General features: G+C 36.7%; 1 protein-coding gene across 3 annotated transcripts in view; it reads left to right on the top strand.

Moving 5' to 3' along the window:
• NEDD4 (NEDD4 E3 ubiquitin protein ligase) overlaps nt 1-10,217 on the top strand; it is a 42,088-nt gene extending 31,871 nt beyond the window's left edge. For all 3 annotated transcript variants that reach the window (XM_018069782.2, XM_018069780.2, XM_018069779.2), the window contains 11 exons: nt 389-618; nt 1,189-1,310; nt 1,410-1,480; nt 3,032-3,127; nt 4,165-4,238; nt 4,357-4,417; nt 5,006-5,065; nt 5,162-5,269; nt 5,858-5,954; nt 8,214-8,286; nt 8,364-10,217. In XM_018069782.2, the coding sequence (XP_017925271.1) occupies nt 389-618; nt 1,189-1,310; nt 1,410-1,480; nt 3,032-3,127; nt 4,165-4,238; nt 4,357-4,417; nt 5,006-5,065; nt 5,162-5,269; nt 5,858-5,954; nt 8,214-8,286; nt 8,364-8,466 (1,095 nt within the window). In that variant the 3' untranslated portion in view covers nt 8,467-10,217. The remainder of the gene's footprint in view (nt 1-388; nt 619-1,188; nt 1,311-1,409; nt 1,481-3,031; nt 3,128-4,164; nt 4,239-4,356; nt 4,418-5,005; nt 5,066-5,161; nt 5,270-5,857; nt 5,955-8,213; nt 8,287-8,363) is intronic.
• The last annotated feature ends 3,213 nt before the right edge of the window (nt 10,218-13,430 follow it).

Below are 13,430 nucleotides of genomic sequence, written 5' to 3'. Positions count from 1 at the left end.
GTTCAGAATAATTTTATGTGAGTTTTTTTATTGTGAGTAAAACTGTGAGGTTTTTTTAGTCAAGTTTGTAATATGATGAATGTTCACTGTCAAAAAAGACTGCATGCCTTGCTGCATGCAGAACAACTGCCCATATGCTGTTATGGGTAAGAACTTACTTTAACTGTACTTTCTTAGTATGAAATAGGACTTAGAATCTGAAATTCCCCTTGCTAGTTGAATTGTAGGTAGATAGGGTGTTTTCTCAATCATACTGTGTTATGTTTCCAAGTTGTTTAAGAAAAACATTTGTGTGCCCTTCAGTGTCTTTTTACAGAATTTGCATACTCTGCTATAAGATGCTGGGTTTTGTTCTATTATTCTGTTTTCCTATTCTCTTTTTTTGTAGAGTGATATTCCAAATAGATTTGAAATGAAAATTCATCGCACAACAATCCTTGAAGATTCTTATAGAAGAATTATAGCTGTAAAGAGAGCAGATTTCCTTAAAGCAAGACTTTGGATTGAATTTGATGGGGAAAAAGGTTTAGACTATGGAGGAGTGGCCAGAGAATGGTTCTTCCTTCTCTCTAAAGAAATGTTTAATCCTTATTATGGATTGTTCGAATATTCAGCTACGTAAGTAATACAGATCTGCAAGACATGAAGACTCGCCTGTGGAAAGCAGATCAAATGTATTTCTCAGACCTTCTTTAAAAATAGAATTACTGCCCCCTCACCTGCAACTGTACAGGAGGGTTTAGTTGTTAATAAATGCAATAGTCTGCACCTTGTTGCTTGAGGGCAGAATACTGTGGAGGCAGTACCTGCATTTTGTTTTTGCAGTGGTCTAACATAAGCCATGTCCTCCTTGCATGGACAAGGGTGTGCTTGCAGCCATCTCCTGCTTAACAGAAGAGGCAGCACTTAACAAATAATGCAGAGTATGTTATTCTGACTACTTTAAAATTAGTAGCAGTTAATCCCTTCTCTTTAGTATGTTTTTAACTTACAAAGGTGTTTCGGGGTGGTTGTTTCTGATATGCTAATTGTCTTCTGTTGAGTATTGTTAAATATTAGATATTAACATCATGAAAAGCAATAACTGATTTAACTAGTGATGTCTTTCAGATCTTCAGATATGAGACTGTTCCAGTAGTACAACATTTTGTTTTTCTTTCTCTTCCCTGTTCCCTCCCTCAACTTCAGAGATAACTATACTCTGCAGATCAATCCAAACTCTGGACTTTGCAATGAAGATCATCTCTCTTATTTCAAGTTTATAGGTCGTGTGGCTGGCATGGCTGTTTACCATGGCAAACTTTTGGATGGTTAGTATTAATTTTATGTAATATGATATTTAGATTATTATTGTGACTGGTTTGAATCTCAAGTTACATACTGTTGAATTTATTTCTTCTTCTTTAAAGCCTTTTTTATTCGTCCTTTTTACAAGATGATGCTCCAAAAACCAATAACACTACATGACATGGAGTCTGTGGTATGTAATTTGCTTTATCATATATGTTAAGATTTCATGTTCATTTTAATTCTTCTCCCTATATATATGTCTAATACATTGTGAAGGTTGAAAAGGCATGATTCAAAGAAATTTTAGGCTGCATCTCTTATAAGTCTGTAAGTTGTATAGGAATTGAAACTTCCAGAGAGTATCAAAGACCTAGACTCAGGTTTAAGTCAGTTGAGCTGTACTGGAAACTTGACTCTAAACTTTCTATGATGTTTTTTTAAAATATTTCTAGACCCTAGGGTTCTTAAAATTGGATATAAATATCTTTAGGATCCTTGTCTTAACCTGTTTTTTAAATTAGTTTGTGTCTTTGATTATTCAAAATAGTTGTATTCTTATACTTTCAGAGACTGAAAATATTTGAGTGATACAGTGTAACATTTTTAGAGGAAAACATGGCCCTTAGAATTTTCTTGGTGGTTGGTTGCCTGATAATGGTTTTTATCTGGAGTACTCATGGGCAAAGTGATTATTTGATCTCTTTAATCTATTGCTGGTTTCGTTGTCCTTTAAAACTACAGAATGTCTGTTTCTGAGTAATAGATGTGTTCTGATTTTTTGGGGGTGGGGTTTTTTGTGGTTTGATTTTGTTTTTGTTCAGTACTCTGGAATCATGGAATAGTTTGGTTGGGAAGGGGCCCTAAAGCCCATCCAATTCCAACCCCCATGGGCAGGGACATCTTCCACCAGACCAGGTTGCTCAAAACCCCATCCAACCTGGCCTTGAACACTGCCGGGGGGGGCATCCCCAGCTTCTCTGGGCAGCCTGTGCCAGGGCCTCACCACCCTCACAGGGAAGAATGTCTTCTTATTATCTAAGCTAAATATACCCTCTTTCAGGTTAAAACCATTGTCCCTCATCCTGTCACTATACTCCTTGATAAAAAGTCCCTTTGCCATACTTTTTGTAGCCCCTTTATAGGCACTGGAAGGTACTCTAAGGTCTCCCCAGAGCCTTTTCTTCTAATGCTGAACAACCCCAACTCCCTCAACCTGTCACCATAAGCAGAGGTGTTCCAGCCCTGGGAGCATCTTTGTGGTCTCCTCTGCGTTTGCTCCAGCAGGTCCACGTCCTTCATACACTGCAGGCCCCAGAGCTGGATGCAGCACTCCAGGTGGGGTCTCACAAGAGTGAAGATGAGGGGAGAATCACCTCCCTTGAGCTGCTGGTCACACTGCTTTGGATGCAGTTGACTTTATCTTAATTTTCGTTTAATTTCCTAAGGCTCGTTAGGGTAATGCCTAATAATAAAAGGAAGATAAATACAGGATGAGACACAAAATGTATTACTTCAGATAATGCTGTGGCGTCTTATCACCATTTTGCTGTGTGAGACATTTACACAGATTGCTGAGTCTTCAGGTTTCAAATGTCTTTAGAGTCTTGTACAATTCCAGAATCCCTGTGTCCACTAGAGGGTTGCCCTGGATGGCAGCATTCACTGGACTGTAGTGGAACCTCTTGCAGCTTAAAAGGTGGCTACTCTATTTTCTGTTTACTATTTTGTAATTCTTTCTCAGGATAGTGAATATTACAATTCTCTGAGATGGATTCTTGAAAATGATCCAACAGAACTGGACCTCAGATTTATAGTTGATGAAGAACTTTTTGGTCAGGTTAGTATGTTTATTTAAAGTAGAATAGACAAAACATCAAAGAAAACATTTGACCTGTGAAATTAGCTGATTTTACCTGTGTGGTGGTAAGAGAACCCCTTCATTCACTCAACTGCTTTTTGCTCATTCAGTGCTTTTAACCTGTCTGGGATGTGATAAAGGACTTGGAAATAAGCAGAGTTTTAAAAAACTGCTTAGACTTTTTTCTTAAATATTACTTGCATTGAAATGTAGCTATTGCTGTGAAGGCAACCCAAGATTAAGGTATCTATAGACTCATTACTTAATCTGGAGTAGAGGTTGTTTTTATGTGAGTGGATGGAAAGGATGAGCTGTTTTGGAAATGGTTGGAATCACTGGGAGATAAGGTTTTTTTTCTCTAATATGTACTAGAAACCTATAGAATAAACAAGTTTGTTATTTTGTAGAAAGCTATCGAAGGTAAGTCATACAAAACCTGTGGTGTTTCTACATAAAAATTCCAAATGACAGCTGCCAACTAGATGTAAGTAGGATAATAACCTTTGTGGTCTTGTGTAACTGCAGTGATCCTAAGTAGGAGCAATGAGAATGTGCATCCATGACCAACTGAAAATCAGATATTTGTTTACTGAGGTTCTATCAGTATAAATCATTATATAATAGAGATGCATATTGATTCACTTACTTACTGGGACCACTGCTGAAGTGGTTCTGTAATTGTTTTTCCATGAGATTTGGAAAGAAGGCTGTGTCATGGAATATGCAGTTAGCCAAGTCCACATTACTGGAAACTTGTGTGCTGACTTGAGTGGTGTATTGTAGCAGGCCAGAAAAATGGAGGTTTCCCCATTGCAATCTAGCATCTCTGAATAATACATTTTTTCTAAAAAGAATCAACCAAATTCTCTTTATCACGTGACCTGGGAGACTGGATCTGTTTCTCATGGTTTCCAAATTCTGCAGTGTTCCAGAGTTCCCTGAATTACCTGATAGTAACCCAGGAATTCTGTTACACCCCTGTCTCGTTTCACACCCATTCTGTGTGTTCCATTTAGACCCATCAACATGAACTGAAGAGTGGTGGATCAGAAATAGTTGTCACCAACAAGAACAAGAGAGACTACATTCAGTGAGTACTGGTCGCTGTGTGCAATGTATCCACCTCTACAGAGGCTGTGGTTTAGCTTTATTTACAAAAGGAAGTTGTTGCTTTTTGTATATAAATCACTTTTATTTTTTCCCTACAGTCTTGTAATTCAGTGGAGATTTGTGAGCAGAGTACAGAAACAAATGACAGCCTTTAAAGAGGTATAGCTTTAATTACAAAGTAAATTCTTCTAAGAATTTGTTACAACTAATATCAAGCTTTTTTGGACATCCTGAAGACCCACAGATAATTTTGTTATGTATATAACATAAGGTATAAAAAAAGGCAGTGATACTTTTTGTAGTGTCAGCTGTGAAATATTTCAGACTTAAAAATCTTTTTGATATGTTTCTACTGAGGTGTTGAATTCATATTGAAAAACTTGCTGATTTCTCAGTCATGGCTGACAGCTTTAGCTGTAGTGCAAACTACTTAATGACCTTTGCAGAAATGAAACTTAAGTATATTAGTTTGATTTAAACTAGGTTGCTTATCCTTATTTATATAAATTGTATCACATACATGATATTCAGACTTCCATATTCATCACTCAGTATTGCACAATAAAGATGTGAGAAGTCAAGAGTTAAAAGCACTATAACCAAACTGCAGACTAGTGATGTCCAAACATCTGTATTTGATGTATTGCTTTGGCTCTGTTTACTAAAGCTCCTAAATATCATTCTTAATGAATAAAAATGCTTAAAAAATGTTGACTTGATTTTTAAAAACTTCCCTCATCTTTTTAGGGCTTTTTTGAACTAATACCACAGGATCTGATTAAACTTTTTGATGAAAATGAGCTAGAGGTAAGTGTATGATGGAAAAGAAAGCAAATCACAGTGAAACTTAATTTTACTGACTTAAACTTTGGTATTGTTTGTTTGGTTTTTCTATCTTTGTAGTTATTAATGTGTGGATTGGGAGATGTGGACGTGGCTGATTGGAAACTACATACAAAATACAAAAATGGCTACAACATAAACCATCAAGTAATACAGTGGTTCTGGAAGGTATCATGAAGTTCTAATATTTTTTCACTTAAAAATTGTTCAAAAGCTGCTGCCTTTCTGCTCTGCTAGTTTATTGTGTGATTAAACAATAGATTAGGTAAATATTATTTGACCATTAAAATTCCTGAGGAAGTAAGAAAACTAAAGATGAGATGCATGGTAAGAGTGTAAATACAATACTGATGCTTACTTTTTCAAAAAAATCTGTGTCTGTCTGGGGTTAAAAATATTTCCGTGTAGGTTTTTCTGGCATGGTTACACTAAAGAGGTGTTAAACCCTTCTGTTTAATAAATTACAGAAATTTGGCTGCTAGTTCATAACATCAGGAAACTTCAAAGAAAGTAGGGGCCAGATCTTCAAGGGAAGTATTTTAACAGCCTGCTAAGCCAGTAACCATACTCTTGTTACAGTACCATTAAAAAATTGTTGACTTCATAGGCAGAGAGGTATACTGTGGGTATCACTAAAAATATGTATTTATATCTCACAGAAAATGATTTAGAGGTAGGTATTGTGTTGCATGAGTCTACTAGCTTAAACCCCTAATTTAAAAATAAATCTTTAATTGTAATCATTATCATACATAGGCAGTCTTAATGATGGACTCTGAAAAGAGAATAAGATTACTTCAATTTGTCACTGGCACATCCCGTGTTCCCATGAATGGGTTTGCTGAGCTGTATGGTGAGTACTTATGATTATCTTCACAATTGAGTAATAGAGAACCTGAAACCAAAATTGTCCTGATGTTTGACTTCAGACAGAGGCAAATTATTTTTCAAATTTTGCTTTGAAAATTAGTATATATTGGTAGTTAGAAGAATCAAAGTTAGAGAAGAGTCACTTAGATGACACGTGTGTCCCGTGTTCTATAAACACTTTGTTTTGATTCTGGTTTTGGAAGTTTCTAAATGTATAGGACTTCTCAAACAAATGTGGATTTTTCAAGTTCTCAAGAGCTGCAAAAATCCTGTTTAACACATGATTGAGCTTGAAGAAAATTCTGTTATCCAAGATCTGATTACAAAGACGTGCTGGCATCAGCAGTTAACTTCAGTTCCCCGACTGCTTTTATCTGCTCTCAAGCCACGGTTGTACAGATGCAGTTGTTTGTAAGGATATACTCCAGAGGGGACCACTGCAATGACACGAGTTAAACACAATGCCAGAAGAAAAGCTGTGAACCTACAAGGCAGAGACTGAAACAAGCAGATGACAGCAGGGAGTGACTTCAATGGCAAAGCCAGAAAAGCCACTGTGGAACGACCACGGGTGGGCAGAGAGAACAGCCCAGGAGGGTGGGGATGCTCTGCTGATGGGAAGCCTGTTTGCAGCTGCCATCAGCTATTATGTTTTCTGCTAGACTACTTTATTAAGGCTAAAAGTGCTTGAGATCCTGTGCAAATGACTGAATAGCCTGATTTGCCTATTTGATTAAGCATTTTCTTCTTTATAAACAACACATTAATTTGTTTATAAAACAAAAGAATTGTGAACAAATACCACCCACCACGTGTTCCCATTTCTCTGTGTCCTCATTTTTGTTGTAAATACTTGGTTGATTTTTTTGTGTTCCCTCAGTAAATAAGCTGTGAGTTCCAATGGGGAGGGCAGTGCCCTCAGTAAACTTGAGCCTTGCACCTGAACCTTGGCACTGCAGGTGTTACAGCACATGCTCATCACAGGGAAACCCAATCAGAATTCTGCTGCCTCAGGAGTTCTCTTTTGTCTAAAAACACTACTAGAGGTAGAACTAAAGAATGATCCAGAGAAAGAAACTGCTGAAGCTCTTGGCTTCTTTCTGCCTGGGGTTTAGGATATCCTTGGGCAGTGTTCTGACCAAGTCCCAGTTTCAGTAATTCTATTGGCTTACTCATTAATGAAAAATTCAATTAACAGTTGTCTTGCACAGTGCTTTCTTTATTTCTCTTGTGGTTATTTCTGTTTTACCGTCCTCACTAAACCCCAGTGAGGATCAGAATCACTTTTCCTGTACCAGCTTTTATTTGAAGAACTGTAGGTGGTTCTTCAGTGCTCCGAGCAGGTCCGCGGTGCTTTGCTGCTGCCGGGCTGTCCCCGTGGCTGTTCCCTTCCCACCCCTGCTGTGCAGCCCTGCATCTGACTTCCTAGCGGAGATCTCCCTCTCGTGGCACAGAGAGGCATTTCTGCTCCTAAAGCGGCAGTGCTTGGACTCCGGGAGCAAATCCACCCAAGCTGGAGAACTGGGACACTCAACAGACATTCTCTGACAAGATAGTGATTTTTTTTTTTTCTTTTTTAAACTACACAGTCTTCTCCAGACGTACACAAATACAGCTGAAGGAAATGGTTACAAAATGCCCTTTGCATCTACTCGGTGAGGGTTGAGAAGTCCAAGAAACTTACAGATATGACATGCTGAAACTTTCAGATGTGACAGGTGTTGAAGGCAAGAGGTAGCTGGGGCTGCACTTGCTAGCCAAAAATGTTCTCTCAGGTGCATAAGAAGGTCCTTGATGCACACATATGATCACTGGGTTTCAAAAGGTTCTCAGTTACTCAGCTTTGTTGCTGTGTAGGTAAAGGTGGACACTGAATACTTTCTACGAGGTTAAATAACTTGGCACATGGTGATAAACATGTCTAATTTTTTACATGCAAAATTTATACAGCATAAAATTGTCTTCTCCATAAAATTTTCAATGCCAACTACTATGCATATGCATAGACTTCTGAGCTTAAGCTGTAAAAGTCTCTTGAAATTAAGGTATAGCAAGCAATAATTAAAATACAAGTGATTTTGGATTATTGACAGTTACTGAGTATAGATTGATTCCATTCGTATAGATAGCTCCTACTAATCTCAGAATTAGATTAGAAAGAACCAAAATACTTATTAATTTGAATTTCTGATTATAAAAGGATCTCATAACAGAGTGAAAATTGATGTATTCTTTCCTGCAGGTTCAAATGGACCACAGTTGTTCACAGTTGAACAGTGGGGTACCCCTGAAAAGCTGCCAAGAGCTCATACCTGGTGAGTATTTAATTTAAATAAATCATGACCTTTAGTAAGAGTGATAAAACACTTAAGAGTTCTCATCTGTTTTTCAGCTTTAATCGCTTGGATTTGCCTCCATACGACTCATTTGAAGATTTATGGGATAAACTTCTTCTGGCGATTGAAAACACTCAGGGTTTTGATGGGGTCGATTAAGACACAGAAATTATATAGGTCCAGTGCTGCAATTTCATTTTAAGGGTTTACAAACAAAGTTGACTTTTCCAGGGACTACCATTGTATTTAGTCACATGGCTATTGAATCTTCATAGTATCACATGTAAAATAAGTAAGTATTAAAAATTCACTAACTTTTGAAAATGTATTTTGTCATTTCCACAGTTTTCCGTACTTTGCTGATAAATACAATATACACATTGGATAGGCCAGTGCCAAGTTAAGTCAAAAACTAAAATGTTTTTAAGCAGTTGCCTCTTGTACAATGTTTGAGACTGTCCTGCAGTAAACTACTGAAGTAAAGCTGTGAAGAAATCTTTGCAGAGGGTTTAAATTTGAATTGCTGCTTTAAGAGGAACAGCTGAAATTGTTAAACTGTTTTAAAAAACAAACAAACAAACAAACAAAAAAACCCCACCAAACCCATCAAACTTCATATAATGCAATATCATAGTCTGTGCTGCTTCAGGCTGTTTGCAACAGATCTGCTCTAAGCACTTTACAATTCAGCATATTAGGTAAAACATTGGGAAGCATTTGTTTGCATTATCAGCCATCAGTTTGCAGAACGCTGACTTGCTGACCATTTGTTAGGTTTCTGTTTCTAACTTGCTTTTGTTAAAACAGTGTAACAAACCCAAGATTTTTATACAAAACAGATAAGCAGCATAATTCTGAGTTTTAATGAGAAATTATATCCAATTTTTGTTTGAATTTGTATACTGATGCTGGTTTATTGAGTGTTCATCACTTTTTTTGATAAATTTGTAGTTCAACGATGGATAATATTTTCAATTCAGCCTTTTGCAACAAATCAATCTTAAAGTGGAATTTGTATGGATATCACTCAGTATTAGTTACTGATAGTTAGAGGCCTTTATTATCCATTCTTGCAGTATTGCACTACATAACAATAAAGAACATGTTTACAGGGTTTTCTGGGCCAAATTCAGCAGTCTGTTGTGTGCAGACTTCTCTGAACTGCATGGAGGTCATGCACACGTGATCAGGTGCAGAATTTGGTTCTGTGATATGTTTACAGGTTGCTAGTTTCTACAGCTGCATTTTTATATTTTTTTCTCCACTGTTAGTCTAGAAACCAAATTTGTTAATACAGTATAACCAAAGTCATAACCAACAATGTGCAATTTATTGTAGATCAACTTGTCGTATAAATATGAGTTTGATTTCTTTTGTAAATGTGGGTATTTTTTGTATTAATGTTAACACTTTCTTTGAGCAAGTGCTGGTTAAAATGATTAGCAAAGTTGGTTCTAAAAGAAAAAAATTGGTTTATATACCTGGCTTGCTCAAATTTTAACATTTTATTATGATGCCAATTAACATTTTATTATGATCTGAGGAAATGACAGTACCTAGCTTTGGCCAGCAAATTTCTGTTAGTCACAGTCTTTATAAATATGCAAGAAGAAAGTGTAGCACATCTCTCTCTGAAGATATGTAAATTATGTAACAAATGTTAATGGGTCTTAAGGGATATTTAAAATCCCACTTTTGTTTTATTCTTTGACTAGGTCATTAGGACTGAGAATATTACATGTAAATAAAGGTAACTTATACAAATTTCCCAAATCTATATGCAGTTTTGTAAAACGTGAATGATATATATCAGTAAATCTGTATAGATTTGAATGTAGCAGGTTTTGTTGCATACTTTAAAGTATAAAATAAGGATCCTGAGAGCAGTAAATAAAAGTTTATTCTAATAAGTTGTGATTCAGTTCTTTGACTACTGTGGGTGAGGCTTTCTTAGGTTTTTAGTCTATATCACTAATTTGGTTTGGTTTTATAAGGGTTTTGGTAAGAAATCGCCTTTCTCTAAAATTTCTCCTTTACTCCAAAGGTTATCATGTATGTGGAAGTGCTGTCCCATCTGGTGTTAGGGAAATGAGACTTCAGGCACGAACAAGACACATTCAACACTGATTTGGAGGTTTGAGGCACTGGGGGATGTGGTTTTTTCATTCAAAGTTCATTTCTCTCAAGAGACAGGTTTTTAGGTTGGGTGTTAATTTGTATCAAGTCTCTCAAGGTGATGCAGGTGATTTGATTCTTCAACATTTTTGCTGCATCATGAGGCAGAGCTGTGGGTTAAGAGGAAGTTAAAACCAATAATTTCTTTAAAGTGCAACTGAGTCTTCACTTACGCTTCTTGAAGGACACATGACTTAAATTCTTTTTAATTACTATTAATAAGTCACATCTGTAGCATATTAAACAGATTTTTTTTTTACTAGAGACTGGGTTGAGTACTTCTGCATCAAACCCAAGCAAAATATATGAGTGTAAACTGCTCGTTTTCCTTTTCTATTCTATTGTTTCATACATAAACTTACTTTCTAAGCTGCCTGGTGCCTTGACATTTGATTTGTTCTGTAAATCTATAGCACAGTTTGGTGCTATTTCACTAATTGGTGTCGTCTTTACAGAAATCTGCACTTGTCTCCTTGAAATCCACAGCTGCCTTTGGCACACTGTCAATGTGAAATGTGTCTTGGATCAGCACAGATTTCCTTTTCTTTTTTCTTGTGTACTTTTTTTGGTGCAACTTTGGCATTACTTAGCAAATATATGATACTCATCAATTCTCTAGGGTAGGAATTACATCATTGCAATGGTAACATGCTAAAACACACATGAAGCACCTAAAACTGAATATGTGTAGTTTTTTCATTTTACTAATTTCTTCTGGTCAAAAATAATGTCACTTGTTAGAAGAACAGACTCTTCTGTCTGTTGTTTCTCTTGTTTTTCATGGTCTGTTCCTGTGTGTTTTCCTTTCTGTTTCTCATTAGTTTGTTGTGGGGGTTCTTCACATAGGGCCTTATCTTTTTTTTTTTTTGTATGAGATTCTTTTTTTCCAGGCAGTTTGTTTATTTTAATATGTCCCCCCTTTTAATCAGCTATTTCTTTAAAGGAATCAATGTGCAGTTCTTGTGATGTGAACCGAGTGGAGCTCACTTATTCATCTGCAGTTCAACCATATGCACCACCAACCCATACTTGTAGTGTCACAGAAGCATGTTATTGAAACATCTATATATTTAAAAGGCAAACAACACCTACTGTCTTCCATGGTTTGAAACAGGAATTCAGCATTTAATAGCTGCCAGGTTGCTCTGCAGCATCACAAAATCAGTAGGAGATGCAAGCACAAGCTTTGGTACTCTTACACTAAATCATTTTTCTTTGAAGTGGAGACTTAATTGCTTTTTCTCTGTGGAACATATATCATTAGCACGCTAATCAGAATACAAACAGCTCACAAAGGGAATAATGAGGGAGAACTTCCATGTAATGCTTGGTTTATGTCCACGTGATTCTCTAGAAAAATGTTTTGTTTGCTGAGCTGTCCTTAATTTGAGGTTTCTTGCTTAATGAGACTTCAAACAAATTTTGCATTGTAGGTTTCAGGTTTTCATCCCAGAGAGAGGCTTGGGATTTCGGGCAGGGGGGGAGGCCAGTCTGCTTGGAAAACCTGAACAGACACTGAGTAAGTGAGCCTGCCTCTTGAGGAAAGACAGATAAGGCAGCCTTCCCAAATGGGACAGAAAACTTTCTGTTGAAATACACCAGTCTAAAAACATACATCACAATTTGTTTTTCTATACCCTTTTGAGTTTAATTTAACGGAAAATGTTTTCATAATTGTCTGATATTTTCTACAAGCCGAAATATTTCTGATTGGGGTTTTGTTTTGAGGGCTGGGAAGCCTGACCTTTCAGAGGCTGTGAACACACATGTCCTCCTATGCACTGCTGCTTAGGAGTATGCAAAATGCTAAAGGTTTAAATCAAATTGCCCTGAGGACTGCTTACTGACCTTTTGAATGCAAAGCTGTCAAAATCTTCAACTAGACATCAGCTAGAGAAGAACACTTTAGGCAGATCAATGCAAATAGAAAACAATGTGGGTTTGACTTTTTGTAATTCCTAGTTAGTGAGAAACAGTTCCTGTGCTGCAAGAGCTGCTGGAAACAAACCTGCACTGCCAAGGAGTCGCTGTGAGTAACATGTAATAGTTTGCTTTTCAGGGAAAACCCTTTATAATCTACTTAAGAAATTAAAAGTTTTCATTAATTGCCAAATCCTGATATAGTTATCTGAGCAGGATGCTTCATTGACTTCAAAGGGATTTTTGTCCACATAAGGAATGCAGGGTCAGGCCCTTAACTAGTGATAACTTTCTTCAGTGGGTTGTCAGATATGACAAACTATGCCACTTTAATAGAAGTTACCCTGGCCAGACCATGTCATCCCTTTGTCTGGAAAATCTGCTTTCTTCCTTTGCCCAAGTAATGGAGTTTCTATATAGAAGAGATTAGAAATTACTCTCTAGCTGAAGCCATGGTTTCTGTGAATATCTTCTTTACTTTGAATAGCTGCAACACATTATTTTCTAGTTATGATACATTCTGTAATAAATTCAGTTTCAGAAAATTTTGATGGAGTTATGAGCCCCCTATTATATGTATTCCTGCCCAGCAATTAGTTGTCCATCCTTAACAGATTTATTCCTAGTTAGTTGTTCATGCACTATTGCTTGCTGTAATGCAGAGTTTTAAATAAATGCCTCTCTTTCCATGTAGACAACAGAAAAGGACCAAAAACCAGGGGGCTGAGAGGCTGTTCATCCCTTTGTTGGGTCTTAATCCTATGGTTACAGGTATCCTGTGCAAGAAGTATTAATCAATCATGTATATCCTATATCCTGTGCTGAAGACTGGCAGAATAATTACTTCTCAGGTTAGTAAAAAGTAATTATCTGTGCTTTATCAGGATATTACAAGTGTTCTTCATAGTATAATTAGAAGTTAGCTATCAAAACGTGAGGTGCTGCTTCATCCAAGGCAAAAATAATAAAATTGAGCTCTATTAACATGTAGCTAAAAATTCCTATTTTACAAAATAATTAATTTTGCT

The sequence above is a fragment of the Manacus vitellinus genome, unplaced genomic scaffold, assembly GCF_001715985.3.
Source record: "Manacus vitellinus isolate BGI_N305 unplaced genomic scaffold, ASM171598v3 scaffold_16_pilon, whole genome shotgun sequence".
Lineage (NCBI taxonomy): Eukaryota > Metazoa > Chordata > Aves > Passeriformes > Pipridae > Manacus > Manacus vitellinus.
This window is presented reverse-complemented; position numbering and strand designations above follow the sequence as displayed.